The sequence below is a fragment of the Neoarius graeffei genome, chromosome 19 (assembly GCF_027579695.1).
Source record: "Neoarius graeffei isolate fNeoGra1 chromosome 19, fNeoGra1.pri, whole genome shotgun sequence".
Classification (NCBI taxonomy): Eukaryota; Metazoa; Chordata; class Actinopteri; order Siluriformes; family Ariidae; genus Neoarius; species Neoarius graeffei.
Genome location: NC_083587.1, coordinates 32243999 through 32260280, shown reverse-complemented (window position 1 = coordinate 32260280; position 16282 = coordinate 32243999). Strand labels below are relative to the sequence as shown.

The 16282-nt window shown below is 40.0% G+C and overlaps 1 protein-coding gene across 3 annotated transcripts in view; it reads right to left on the bottom strand.

The window, feature by feature from the left end:
- Positions 1–5807: 5807 nt before the first annotated feature.
- The window catches only part of si:dkey-118j18.2 (uncharacterized), a 50908-nt gene continuing 40433 nt past the window's right edge, over positions 5808–16282 (bottom strand). For 2 of the 3 annotated variants that reach the window (XM_060899994.1, XM_060899993.1), the window contains exon 5: positions 5808–9334. In XM_060899994.1, coding sequence (XP_060755977.1) covers positions 9147–9334 — 188 coding nt within the window. In that variant the 3' untranslated portion in view covers positions 5808–9146. The remainder of the gene's footprint in view (positions 9335–16282) is intronic. The other variant, XM_060899995.1, reaches the window with a different exon arrangement.

The window sequence follows — 16282 nt, the reverse complement described above, 5'->3', positions numbered from 1 at the left end:
GACCATAGGTGTGAATGTGAGTGTGAATGGTTGTCTGTGTCTATGTGTCAGCCCTGTGATGACCTTGCCTTTCGCCTGTAGTCAGCTGGGATAGGCTCCAGCTTGCCTGCGACTCTGTAGAACAGGATAAAGCGGCTAGAGATAATGAGATGAGATGAGATAATGCACCTTGCCACAGAGCAAAGAGTGTTAAAACTTTTCTTCAGGAAAGGCATATCAACTCCGTGATTATGGCCAGCGGGTGATACAGTAGAGTAGTGATTAGCACTGTCACCTCACAGCAATAAGGCTCCGGGTTCGAACCTCACGGCTGATGGGGGCCTGTCTGTGTGGAGTTTGTATGTATGTTCTCTCCATGTCTGCATGGGTTTCTTCCAGGTGCTCCGGTTTCTCCCACAGGTCAAAGACATGCAGTTTGATTAACTGGCTCCTCTAACTTGCCCAGAGGTTTGAAGGGTTGAGAAGAGAAAACCTCCTAGAAACTTTGACAGCTGGAAGAAAAGCCATCAGAGCAGCCACATCACTGTAGTGACATGCCAGATAGAGAGAGAAGGAGACATGACCAGCAAACAGTCCGCATCTCAATCTGATTAAAAATTTATGGTGGAAATTGGGGGGTGGGGGGGTGGGGGGTGTCCATGACAAGGCTCCATCCTGCAAAGCTGATCTGTCAACTGTTAGATGAGAAAACCAGAACCTGTTTGATTAAAAGTATCATTTTTCATTTGTAAAGTCCATGCCTCAAAGAATTCAAGTTGTCATAAAAGGCCAAAGAGGTGCAAAAAAGTACTAATTATGATGTTCAGAATGTTCAGCTGTTAAACAAAAATACAGGGTGTATCAAAAAAAATTGATATAATTTCACAATCTAATAACTTTGCCAATTCTCGTTCAGCTGACCTCAAATTTTAACAGCATGTGTGGAAACAGGTCAAAATTTTGTTTTTATCTTTTTAGGTACAGAAATGCCATTCACTGGAAAAGAAAAGGCGTTTTGTGTGTTAGAGTACGCTCGAACACAGTCGAACAAGACTGTGCATTTATGAGAGAATTCTCTAAAAATGCACCAACTGCAATGCAGATTTGGACATGGCACAAAAAGTTCAAAGAGGAAGGCTGTGTGTGCAAGGCGGAAGGATCTGGACGACCACCAGCATCGGAAGAGACGGTCGAGCGGGTTCGAAAATATTGAAAATTTGTGAAATCGGTTATGGAATCCTCATACCTTTGAATTTCTCATTGAAATTTTGAGGAATAAATCTTCTATTGCTCAACATTAAGCCTGTTCAGTTTCATTTGCCTGGTTTCTGGGATATTTACATCTCAAATACAGCCCCAATTCCAAAAAAGTTGGGACGCTGTGTAAACTGTAAATAAAAACAGAATACGATAATTTGTAAATCATGGAAACCCGATATTTCATTGAAAATTGTACAAAGACAACATATCAAATGTTGAAACTGAGAAATTTTATTGTTTTTTAAAAAATTTATGCTCATTTTGAATTTGATGTCAGCAACACGTTTAAAAAAAAGTTGGGACAGAGGCATGTTTACCACTGTGTTGCATCACCTCTACTTTTAACTAGATAGAACTCGACGCCAACGGCGTCGATGGGGATGCCTCCGCCCGATAGACTACACACCTTATTAAGTTGTGATTTGGGGATGGACATTTGACCTCACAGTAATCTTGACCTGGTGAAATTACTTGTATTAGCCTTGGAGATACTGTGTTCACAAGGTTTTCGGACAGACATTTGACCTCACAGTGACCTTGACCTTAGACCTTTTGATCTCAAAATCTAATCAGTTCATGTTTGTCCCAAAGCACACAAATGGTGAAAGTTTGGTGAAATTCCTTTCATCAGCCTTTGAGATATCGTGTTCACAAGGTTTCAGGACAGATGCACGCACGCACGGACGGACAGACAACCCAAAAACATAATGCATCCTGCACCTTACGGTGGCGGAGGCATAACAACACTCTGTAAACGTTTGGGAACTGAGGAGACCAATTGCTGTAGTTTTGAAAGAGAAATGTTGTCCCATTCTTGCCTGATATACAATTTCAGTTGCTCAACTATTCAGGTCTCCTTTGTCATATTTTGCGCTTCATAATGCGCCAAACGTTTTAAATAGGAGACAGGTCTGGATTGCAGGCAGGCCAGTTTAGCACCCGGACTCTTTTACTACAGAGTCATGCAGTTTTAATATGTGCAGAAAGCGGTTTGGCATTGTCCTGGTGAAAGAAGGAAGGCCTTCCCTGAAAAAGATTTTGTCTGGATGGCAGCATATTGCTCTGAAACGTGTATATATCATTCAGCATTAGTGATGCCTTCCCAGATGTTCAAGTGACCCATGTCATGTGCACTAATGCACCCTCATACCATCACAGATACTGGTTTTGGAACTGTGCACTGATAACAAGCCGGATGGTCCCTCTCTTCTTTAGCCTGGAGGATGTGGTGTCCATGATTTCTAAAAAGAAATTCTACTTCTGATTCGTCAGACCTCGGGACAATTTTCCACTTTGTCTCAGTCCATCGTAAAAGAGCTCGGGCCCAGAGAAGGTGGCGGTGTTTCTGGATATTATATTTGGTTTTAACTTGCATTTGTGGATGCAGTAATGAACTGTTTTCACAGACAATGGTTTTCTGAAGTGTTCCTGAGCCCATACAGTGATTTCCACGACAGACACGTGTCTGCTTTTAATGCAGTGTCACCTGAGGGCCTGAAGATCACAGGCATCCAGTGTCAGTTTTCAGCCTTGTCTCTTGCATACAGAGATTTCTCCAGATTCTCTGAATCTTTTAATGATATTATATACCACAGATGATGTGATCCCCAAATTCTTTGCAATTTTACATTGAGGAACGTTATTCTTAAATTGTTGCACTGTTTGCCCACACAGTATTTCACAGAGCGGTGAACCCCTCCCCATCTTTACTTCTGAGAGACTCCGCCTCTCTGGGATGCTCTTTTTATACCCAATCATGTGAGCGACCTGTTGCCAATTAACCAAATTAGGTTTTTTTTTTTAACATTACACAAATTTTCCAGTCTTTTGATGCCCTGTCCCAACTTTTTTGAAACATTTTGCTGACATCAAATTCAAAACGGGCATAAAAATTGTTTAAAAAAAAAACATTTCTCAGTTTCAACATTTGATATGTTGTCTTTGTACTAGTTTCAATGAAATATAGGGGTTTCATGATTTGCAAATTATTGCATTCTGTGTTTATTTATAGTTTAGACAGCATCCCAACTTTTTTGGAACTGGGGATGTAATATTTCAAAACACGCTGTAGTTTTAAGTCATATCTGTGAATTTTTATTTTATTTTATGGGTACAAAGTAAGAAACCTGAATGAAAATCCTCCAAGATTTGTGATTCCATATTTTTGTCAGGGGATGTGCATGTGAAATATATAACAGATACTTAATATTTAAAAAATAAATCTGATATAGAAAATGTATTCAGACACCAACAATTTAATTAGTAATCCATTGTTTTCGATTACAGCTTTGAGATGTCTACAATAAGAAGTAATTCGTTTTTTGCAGCCCCTTCTTGTCAAATACTGTCAAAATTCCAAACTGCCCAAATTCCTGACCGTCATCATGGTGCCTCTGATGAACTCACGATTTCAAAATCCTTTCAAAAATTTCAATGGATTCAAATCAACAGATTGACTAGGCCATGCAAAGCCATCTCCAGTTATTCTGGCTGCATGTTTGAGGCTGTTGTTTTGTTGAAACATCCATTTTCTCCTCACGTACATAGGCCTATGTCCCAGCACGTTGCTCCATTCGTGCTTTTTTTCAGTGTGTAATGCCCCAGTACTATCTGCAGAGAAGCAGCTTCATATCATATTGCTCTCTGTGCCGTGCTTCACTGCGAGTATGGTGTTCCTGGGATCATATGCACACCCCTTCTTTCTAAAACATGGAGTTTATATTTCAGTGCATATTATTGCTTCTTGTGTTCGATGTAATTGTTATTCTCGCTGCTTTCAGGTTCTCCTGCAACGGTTTTCAAGTGATGGCTGAAATCTCCCTTACCTTCCATATCATTAATCCAAGAGCTTGTTGTGAAAGCTTAATTTATCTGAAGAAGTGATGGTTTCATGAGCTTTCCACCTGCAAATTACTGAACTAAACATACTCACAGGGTTGTTTAAAGGAGATACGCAGAACCATGGCCTCACTTTTTGTTTATAAATGCCTTGAGACTTCAAGAATAGCATAGGAATAGTTTTAAGTGTTAACAATAAATCTAATATAGTAATTTTTACGATTAAAGCAATTCATATAGGTAGCGGTCTGAGTGAATGATCTTGACATCTGTGACGTCACAGCAGGAAGCTTATCGGTCGCATCGCCATTTCCGCTATACTAAAACACAGAGCTGACTGCAACTCCGATCCTCCATTTTGAGCTAATTTATCGCCATGCCACGTAGATGTGTTGCTGGCCGGTGCAGCAACATGACAGAAGGTGGATTTATGTTGCATTCATGGCCCAAGAATGTTCAAACTGCAAAGATTTGGATGCATTTTGCAAGGAATTCACGGGCACATTTTACCGAGGACTCGTACAAAACCTCTGATCTGTTGAGGAGCGTTGGCTATAAGCCCGTATTGAAAGAGGGTGCAGTACCAACAATTAAAGGAAAAGAAAACTACAAGAAAAGGAAAGTAAGTTCAGTTGCACCAGTTCTCCCGGAGCGTGAGCCGAGCAGTAATGGCAGAGTACTCAGTGTGGAGAAAATGGAGAACGAGCAGACCAGCTGTCCGATTTCTCCCCTGGATACCCTTGCCTCAGCAGCAATATTTCGCCCTTACGTGGAAGAAGCGAATGAACGAAGAACTGAAAGTCAGATAGTTTCAAAACAATCGGCCACAAGCTCGGCCTTCAAGAAGCAAGAACACAGACTGGTAAGATGTGACTCTCATTTGGTTACATAACACCACTCGTTGTTTACCTGCATTTAGATTAATACATGTAACTTGTATTGTGTGTTTAAGTTACCGGTATAAGATTATTTAATTTGCTTCCGAATGCAATTGTCTCAGTTCATCTGATTATTTAATGAGCCTTTTACGTTTTATCAGTGAAAATGCATGCATGTACATGTATGTTGCATAAGTTATAACACCTATCCTGTTTTAATAAGAGTCACATGAGACTGTCAGTTCAATTCCATCCAATTCTCTAGACGGCTTTGCTTTCTGGCTTTATTTTGTAAGGCGGGGGCCTCCGTGGCCGACGTGTTACTATCGGATTCACTTTCCAATGGTTTGAACTGATACAGTTCTACATGTATAGCAGTAGCATGTACACAGTCTAATTTCAGGACTGCAACCACTCTCGCCTGCCGAGTCTGGCTTTGGTCTATAGCTGTCAAAGGCCTCGGCCTTAAAACCGGTTACCACTGTGACGTCACGCGCTCAGGACTGGCTGGCTGGCTGACTAGCTCGAATGCCAACTTTGTGGTTGATTTTAACTCTCAAAAAGAATTTTTTTTTTAAATTCCCAATTATGCAGCATACAAGAGTCCAGGATGGAGATAGTATCCACTCAGAAATGTATTTAAAAATAAAAGGTTCTGCACATCTCCTTTAAGGTCTTTGCTTTTGCTCTGTAGCTTTTTCCATTTGGGTGCGGTTTAAAAAAAAAAAAAAGTGGCTCCTGATAACTTGAAGAAGCTCCTATATCATGACCATGACAGTTACTTGGCATCAGCATTTACATTTTAGATTATATTTAGAGAACGTTTAAGACGACTAAACACATTAGAGCTAATTATTTTACCAAGATGCTTTAATAATAAAAAAAGTATTGATCCCATTACACTGAGTTGCCAGTTTATTACATGGTAGCTTACTTATTGACCATTTTACCAGACTCCCCAACCATACAGGTCACTTTACAGGTGTATAAATACGGACTGTAATGCTCTGCACAACCAATAAAGAAGGTGCATCTAATAAATTGGCCAGTAAGTGTATGTTAACCTGATACATTTGACAACTTGCACCGTCAGTCATACATCCTTCAAAACACATTAACATTAATATGAACATCTACTACCAAACACACAGAAAAAAATCATACAGAAGGCGAGTTCATTACTGTGTTGCGTAAATGCATAAAATCATTATGGTCACCTGATAAGCCAAAGAGTACGATGGTCATACTCTCCGCATTTACACACATCATCATTGCCATGCGGACTCCGATGATAGTTAATTATGTTCGCCACTTACAAATAGGCGTGTGCCGATATTACATTGTCATATCACGGTTACAATAACATCATGATCATCAAGTTAAGAAAATAAAATGTTTATCTGGACCTGTTCTCACAAGCATAGCAGCATTTTAACTGAAAAGGAAACGTGTCTCATTTGTGATATGAAGGATGCGGGGGAAAGGACCCAGCCTTCTGAATGAGACAAACTTAATTCCTCATGAATGCAATGTGAAGATGGTTCTGATAACTTTAAGTGTCCATGATAACAATATTGACTTGAATATTGAGCTATACTGCACACCTGATTATCGGCACATGCCTACTTACAGTTCCCACAGACAGAAGTAAGGCAATTACAAGACAGAAAAGTGCTTAGGAAATTGTCATCACATACAAAGCGAGGTTATGCATAAACATGAGGTTAACCCTCTGCACAGAATCCTCTCTCACTTTGGGCATTTATACAGACAAGAACAAACGTTTAGCAACGTGACTACATCTGGAAAATCTGCTTCTAACATGGCACTAGTCAGTCAGTCAGTCAGTCAATCTACACACTTATGTACACTTAATTTAAGGTGAATACACTACAGGGGTGGACAAATCAGGAGTCCAGGAATAGTAGATTTCACGGTCAGGCTATTAATTTTATTTATTTTTTTATAGCCGCCCAGCAGTTTAACAAGTAGGTTCGACAACCCGAGAAAGCGGAATAAACCGTACTCCTTACCAACCTTTGAGTTTAAAAGTAATGGGATGATGCCATGCACCACGATGCAGTAACTACAGCACATGCTTCCAAATGCCACCGCCTGCTGCACTACACACATCTGGCTGGCTGTCGGTAGAATGCTCCCCGACGTGGTTTACAGATGACCGATCTTTTTTCCGAATCAGGAAAACGTGACAGAAAGAACACTGATGAAACAAAGCAAAATAACCTCCTGTGCAAAGCTGTTGTGTAACTGTCCTGTACGCACAGCATGCACAGTTGAACAAACTTTATTTGAAAAGAAAAAAAATGCTATCCAACCTCAAATAATATTTATTCTGTGATTTGAGGCCAGAATGTTGTCCTTCATACGCGAGATATTTACCAATAACTTGGTGACTTTTAATCCATTAAAACTTTATCGATGATGATTAGGACCCCCTGTGTCACGTTTCATTTACTTTATTCTGTATTAATGAGCTTAACTAGCCAACTAGCTACCCATGTTATTAAATTATATTACCTACCATTTTTGGCCAAGTAAATTAGGTTTCTGGGCAACCTAAATATGAATCTGGGCAACACTGGAGCTTCTACTTGCCAGGAAGGCTAGCTAACGAATATATCATTTGTCCACCCCTGCACTAAAGCAGTCATCAGACCTATAGATGAGGCGTGTCGGCACAAAATGAGTCCAGTTTATTAAAAAAAAAAGAAAAGAAAAAAATTTGTTTTATTGGATATTCAAAATATATAGCTACTTATCTTTAAACCAAGTGGTCATTTGTTAAATCTGACGCAGCCAATCTGGAGAACTTGGCGAAAATATTTAGGCATCATCCTAACAGAAAATCAAGTTTGGAAAACTACGGTGGTGTAGTGGTTAGCACTGTCGCCTCACAGCAAGAAGGTTCCGGGTTCGAACCCAGCGGCCGGCGAGGGCCTTTCTGTGTGGAGTTTGCATGTTCTCCCCGTGTCTGTGTGGGTTTCCCCCACAATACAAAGACATGCAGTTAGGTTAACGTGGGGCAGCCTTGGGCTGAAGTGCCCTTGAGCAAGGTACTGAACCCCTGACTGCTCCCCGGGTGCTCTGGGTGTGCGCGCGCGCATTCACTGCTTCAGATGGGTTAAATGCAGAGGATGAATTTCACTGTGCTTGAAGTGTGCATGTGACAAAGGTTTCTTCTTCTTCTGTCATGGTTATATGCTGTTTTACAGTATAATATTTTGGTGACATACATTATAGATTAAGGAATGTATTTATGGCAAAATTAGAAAAATATGCAAGTAATTTTTCTGATGCACCCTCGTTTCAAACCACTCTCTCAGAACAAACTCTTGCGACACTGGACTCATTTTGTAGCGACACGCCCCGAACGTCGGAAATCTGAAATGCGTATTAGACACAATCAATACAGTGGTGTGTGTAATCATATTTTCCAGACTATCAGATGTATATGCTGTATCTTGTACATTGATGGGTTTGATTCATGGCAGGTGTTGCATGGTACACCATTACCTTGATGCTTCCAGTGCTGATGGACAGATAGCTGAAAATCAGCATCATAGTAGAAGTGCTTACAACAACCAAAGATCCTCATCAAGTAAATAAAGAGATTTCTGTCTACAAGCAAAAGAAAACATGTAATAACCTTTTCAGCAACAAAAACAAGGCTATACCACTAGGGTGCGCTTAAGTGCTGCTTTACAAGAACATTATACTGGAGGTAAAATAAGTAGATGGATACATTACAGTGATTTACACAGCAAAGCAGTGTATATATAAATAAAAATGTTTGCTCGAAGCAGGGTGAATTCACACTTGTACCCAGGGTGCCTTATTGTCTAGAAAATATGGTACATGAGTGTGTCATCATCATGATGCTGGTTATATAAGAGGAAATGAAAATAAGGCATGAGTGAGCTTAAAGCACCCATTAACACCGAAGCAGCTCACCATCTTTCTAGAAGCGAACACTATTAGGCCACATTTGTTTTCTTTTAACCACCAAATTCCCCTAATCTTTTAGGATGTTTAGAATCAACCTCGTGCACCCTTATTAAGAGTTACTTCACAACAACAGAATACAAATTCCTAACTAAATGCTGAGCAACTGCATGGAGGAGAAGTACAGCCCTTGCTGTGAACAAAACTGAGAAAGGACATTGGAAGAGACTAGCTGGATCTCCCCTCAGGCTCCGCTTGGCACTGAACGCTGGTGTGCTGATTGGCAGTGGGGGTGTATGGAGGTGGGTCATCGCTGATGCTTGAATTGTTGCCCTCTGGGATTGCGATGCTCTGAGACGTGTCCGTGTCATCGTTCTGAGCAAACTCGCTGTACGGAGGAGGCTTCAGGTCTTCTGCTAAAGCAGAACAAAGAAAGGACAACCGCTGTCATACTGAAGAGAAAATGCACACTACAAACATCACCGTGCATTACGCAATAAATAAAATGCTACAGCTGTGGGGGAAAATGGTTTGAAGAAGAAACAAACATTTCCCTGGCATACTCAGAGCCTAATCTAGGAATTTGAAAATAGGGGACAGATCCCTCACTAGTTGTAGAAACAGGGGACAGAAAATATTAACATGGGTAAAAATATCCCTCATTTGCTCCAGTTAGTGGGGACAGAAAAATAAGTAATACATTGGTAGATATTTTCAAGAGTACATCTATAAACAGAACAGTTTTATTAATCTTTAATTTTAGAATATCATTAACATAATACTAAACTGAACTTTCAACAAGAAAAATTAAACAAATTACTAAAAAAACCCCAAAAACTAGCAATCATGTAGAATGTGTAAGATTACCAGGACTACAAAAATGTAGAAAAATAGGCTTTACTTATCCAAATGCACCTGTTGGTTCAAAAGTTAGTGCATAGAACCTCACAGCACAACATGAAGTTACCTTAAAATATAATATAAATGCCTCAGCTTTCATGTAAGAAAAAAAAAAAAAAAAACTAGTACTGTGTGCAGGCAGTCTCTCCTGAAGACTAAATTAAACAATAATTATAAACTAATAAAATAAATGGCTCAGGCTTCATAGAAGAAAAAAACAATTTGAACAGAATCTCACAGTATGATGCTGAAGCTGCCTAAACAATGGAAAATAAAATACCATTTTGGCAAAAATGTTGGCATCCATTAATTTTTTAGTAAAAATAAATAAAGTGCACACAGTGCTTCACTGTAAACATAACACACTTTCAGTAACAGAATTTAAGCCTATTCATGCAATGTTGCCAGATACTGCTGACGTTTTCCAGCCTAAATATGTTCAAAACCGCCCAATCTGGCAACACTGCGCACATGCTGCTTCTCTTGAACGTACACACGGAAGTAAGGCGGAAGGTAGTTTGTCGACGTCACTGCAAGACGACGCCAACGATTGGTCAAATTTGCGGGAAAGTTGCGGTGATTGGATAGAATTGCAACACCGCCCTGAATTCACGGGGATTGGTTGAATTTGCGTTGATGTTGCAAATCGCGAAATCCTGGAGGCTCTGAATGTTATGTTTGGATGAGACAGAACGATATGCCATGTGTTTTTGGGTATTTTTAAAACACTTCACACGATTGGTTGAGATACACTGTCTTCCGGTTCAGTGACCAATGATATAATAGTTCACAAAACTGTTTTACCCGCTAAATAAACCATTCGGAATACTTCGGTCCTTTCCGATATTTTCTGATTGGTGTGTAAACAACGCTATATTTACCGCAGTGCTTGCTAGCGGGTGCTGACAAATTGATACACACAAGATTCAGTAAAACGCGACTACACGCTCTACTTATAAATGCGTGACAAAATGAATAGATGCGCGATATCACTCTCACGCCCAAAAAGTGGATGTGCGACAGATAAAAAAACGTGTATTACGCGCCCTAGATTAGGCTCTGCATACTGCAACAAACTGAATGGAAGCCGTTTCCTAAAAGCAAATGCTACCATTACATACACACTGATTAAAAAACCAAAAGCTATACAAAGGAGACAGCTACAAGACAAACCCGAACAATAAAAGAAAAGGCACAACTGGAAAATTATAAGTCAGCCATAACAGATCATTGCAAAAGGGAAAATCTTATTATGGACTGGGGGAATGCAAGAGTCATCCGCACAGAAGATAATAAGCATCAGCACTGGATCAGGGAGGCCATAGAGATCCGTAAGCGAAGTCCGAGGATCATCAACCGGGATGAGGGAGCATACATGCTCTCCCATACCTGGAGTGCCATCTTGCAGGGGACGAACTGACAGTAGAAGGCGTGACCGACCTGTCAATCCAGACAGGAAGGCCACGCCTTCGGAAACATCAGCTGATAAAAGATGCGTCACCAATAACATCCGGTGACACTCTGAGGAAGACCACAGTCGTACGTCGAAACATGTCAGGTAAACAAACCTAAAAAATTAAATGTCTGATAAAAAAGAAAAAACTAACAACACTTCACTCATGTCTTAAAGTAATCATGGATGTTGTTTCTCTTCACTTAGTTGAGCGGTTCTTGACACGGATTACTGCAGTCATGGAATAGAGCTATTTACTGTCTTTTTATGATTTACTATTTACTGTTTGATCTCGAGCACATTAAGAAGGCAAGAAATTACACTAATTACCTTTTGACGAGGCACAGCTGTTAATTGAAACGCATTCCAGGTGACTACCTCATGAAGCTGGTTAAAGGGAAACTGAAGGCAAATTTAATCACCGTCAAAATTCTATTTATTTCATTTTATTAAATATAGGAATGCATTTTTGATAGCTATTTTGTCACTGCTACAGCAAGTTATGAGTGTTTGAAATATGCTCTGTAATATATCAGTACGTATGTCAAAGTAATAGCCGTAAACAAGATGGCCGAGACCTGTGCGAGACATCATAGGACGGAAGCAAAACGTACAGCAGAAATCAAAACGACCATTTGCCAACGTTGTCAAAAGACGTGCGCGCCCTCTTTCGAATGCTGACGTAATCAAGCCGGAAGTTTTCCATGTCCGAAATTGCTAACTACTCACTATATAGTGGGGACTCCATTTTGTAGTGCTGTCCGAAACCTTAGTGAGGATTATGTGGGAAATGCGCGCAGTATAATATGTATTTATCACAAAAAAACATGCATGTATTTATTATTTTGAAAACCCACCAGCCGCCTGATCTGGCACATTTTAATTGTGCGACAGTAATGAGGTAAATACAAACACGACAGACTAGTTCTTATCCTGTCGTCTTTCCAACTCTTCTCTACGTTGGTTCGAAGTTGTATGGAATAATCTCCCTCCCATCCATCCATACACACACACACACACAGTGAGACAATACAATGCTCAGCATAAATGAGTACACCCCCTTTGAAAAGTAACATTAAACCACCTTTGGTCACAAATCCAAGACCCAGGTTCATAATCACTGATGTTTCTTTATTGCTCCGACAAACACATGACACCAAAACACCGTAGAACTAGACAGGAATAAATAACATACATACAGCAATCAATCCTATGTTCATAAACACAAACACAATCTTAAAATATTATAAAAAATAAAATATACATAACATACCACTTTTGCCTGCTTGCAGACTAAGAGGGATATTACGGCTGACTGTTACTCTTATCGAGTAGCTCACGCTTCAAACTTGCTTCAAACCACGCTACAACTTGCTTCAAAACCATGCTACAAACTGACGGACGTCCATTTATTCATACAAACACACGCTCAACAGGAAGTAGCAGGTCACGTGCAATCATGCATGATGGGAAAGTTCAAGACATCTTACATTCATGTACAAAAATAATTTACACATTTTAATACACAGTCAATCAACATCATAAAAACTACAATACTTAAATCTGTGAAATAATTAGCTAAGATTTACTGCCACAATTGTGCAAATCTGCTCAAAACACCAAGTGGAGAAAATACTCAAAACCTTTGCGACTGCAATTACAAACATTTTAAACAATATCTCAATGAACACAAACAATTTCCAAAATGTTGAAAAGACAAAGTTTAATATAACATCTGTTTAACTTAAACAGATGTTATATTAAACTGTGGTGTAAAGAAATTATTTTCTTTGGGGAATTCTGAAGAGACAAGTTGAGCATCACTCTCCATCCAGCATCCAGTCACTAAAAGAGGTCGTTGTTGAAGAATGGAAAAAGATTGATGTTGCAAAATGTCGCCAACTTGTTCATTCCATGCCTAGAAGACTTGGTGCTGTCATTAAAAATCATGGAGGCCAGACAAAGTACTAGATGTAGTAGTTTTTGTTGTGGGGTGTACTCATTTTTGCAGCACCCTAATTTGAGTAAAACTGAAAAATGTGTAATCCAAGTTATATTATTAACCTTACTTTCCTGTTATAAGTTAAACAGATGTTATATTAAACTGTCTTTTCAACATTTTGGAAATTGTTTGTGTTCATTGAGAGATTGTTTAAAATATTACTTTTCAAAGGGGGTGCACTCATTTACGCTGAGCACTGTATATACACAGGCAAACAATCCAAAACGGCAAGCTAGATCAAAAACAAGAACACAGGCAAAAGGGTCAGTCGAGGCGCAAACAGGACATCAAAGGCTAAGCGAGGACAAGAACGAGAAACAGGCACAAGGATCGTGAAACAGGAACTCAAGACAACGGGTAGAAAGGCTCGGTAATGCGTATCGTAATACTTCGCGATGTAAATGCATCAGCACAATCCTTAAATAGGTCAACACATAGTTCCTTAATTGAGCTCAGGTGTGCCTTGTTCACAGCGCACATGCTGCAGTCCACTCGGCACACCTTCAGATGCATGCGCCACAGCGCGCAGGACTGACACTTCGTCACTGAGGAAGCTGGCAAATCTCAAAATTAATCTAAATTGGAATGGTATGGCGATTTGGCCGCTGTGTAAACAATTTTCAAAATGGCGGTGCCGACACTTCACGTTTGAAGTCTCGTACAAGTCTCGTGAAGATCGCGCAGATCAGCGATGCTTGCCGTGGACCAAACGAACTACATTCAACACGGCTAAAAACCGAAACAGCTGATAAGTGTAATATAATATGCCAATATAAGGGTACTAAAACCGAAAACATAACTGAATAACACGTTAAGACATAAAGCAAGTTTAAAAATGACTTCAGTTCCCCTTTAAGACAATGCTAATAGTGTGCAAAGTGTCAAAGTAAACGCTGCCTACTTTTAAATTTAAAATATGAAACATTTTTAAACACTTTAACTATATGTTCCATATGTTATTCCATAGTTATGATGTCTTTAGTACTGTTCTCCAACGTCGAAAATAGTCAAAATACAAGGGGGAGGGGGAATATATGAATGATTGGGGTATCCAATAGGGCTGAACGTAGGGCTGATCGATATTGGAAAAAATCAATATCACGATTTTTTCAGTAAATATTGATATCGCGATTTTTAAAACGATATTTATACACCTTTTTTTAAAGCCCCGATCATCAACACCCGAGGCACCGGGCCACATTTTTATAGTACAGGCCTCATAGGCTACCTGTCAACCCTTCCCGTTGTACCCTGAAACGCCTTTTACTTAAACTATTTACTATGCAAGGACGTACTTTGCATAGGTCCTATCGCCTGCACAAGGCTCACGTTCTCCTCACGCAACATTTCCGATCACAGAGGATGGAGCCAGCGCTGCTATTACCAGTGATTACTGCGTAACGTCCACACTGGCTCGTAGCCAGCCAAGGATAAAATCTCTCTCTCACACACACACACACACACACACACACACACACACACACACACACACACACACAACAACGTAAGCTTGTGTGTTGTTAAGACACCAACATTAAACACGCACACACACGGACTGGCCATTGGGAGTAGCCGGAGTTTTCCCGGTGGGCCGGTGGTTCAGTGTGGGCCGGCGGAGAAAAAAAAAAAAAAAAAACCAGTTGCGCGCTGGCCTTTAATATGATAAGCAATGTTAACAGTTTCTTTAAGAAACTGTTAACATTGCTTATCATATTAAAGGCCAGCGCGCAACTGTAATAAACAATGTTAACAGTTTCTTAAAGAAACTGTTAACATTGCTTATCATATTAAAGGCCAGCGCGCAACTGTTTTGTTTTTTTCTCCGCCAGCCCACACTGAACCACCGGGAAAACTCCCGCTACTCCCGATGGCCAGTCCGTGTGTGAACACGCACAATATAGAGACAAGTCCTTAAGAATTAACATACATGAAAATAGCTCAGCGGCATGTAAACATTCCCTGAAAGTGTAGGTGGCACTGCGGCTAGATGCTACGTGAAATGGCACAAGGCAAACACCATGCGTCGCTCAGTCAACAGACAAAATCCACGAACCCAGTAGTCCTCCTACTACTGTGGGTTAGTGTTCTGTGGCCAAAAACACCCTACGCACAGTCATTCCAAAACATCCCCACTAGTTGCAGGTTATGTCTCAAATACAGATATGCGTTGTGGATTAAGCGATCTATTTTCAAGCATCAGGCTTCTCTTCCTTCATCTTCCAAATGTGGACTCCGCTATCTTTTTGGCATGTCAGCATTGAAATACCATTTGCTGAGATATTTCACTCGAAAAGTAAAAGCAACACATGATTAGGGCTACATGATTAGCAGGGGGACACCGTTTTAAGCGCACGGAATTTTAAAAACAATGTAATTACATCTGAGTCCGTCTACATCGCGCAATAAACCCGTCCTTAGCAGAACCTACTTCAAAGCATGATGCTAGCTGCAGATGCACAAGTCAAAATCAAATGAACCCAAGTAAACATGCCGCGGCGGGCAACATTAATAACCAAATTGCCTTACCTTAAAACGCTGCCTTGACCACAGGACGACTCGCAATTATTCCACTTAAATCCACACGGTTTAACACATCTAACAAGCTGGATATGTGCTAATATTGTTGTGCTTGTTTTCTTCCGTAGATGCCATTTTTACATTACCCAGTCCCACATCCAAAAATATGACGTAAATATATGTTAATTGTATTATTATAACTATTAGCAAGCAAATCAAACAACATATCAATATATCAAATCACCCGACACGTATGAAAACAGAAGAACTGATTTTTTACTGTTGCGGAGATATCGCGGGAGTAGAATGGATGACGTATACAAGGCTACGGTGTGCCTTAGGGGACAGAAGGGTTCGTTTTACCTTACAAATGACAAAAAATCGTTTCATATCGATATTATGAATTTTGATATCGTTTGACACCAATATCGATATCGTGATAAAAATACGATATATTGCACAGCTCTAGCTGAACGATATATCATTATCGTA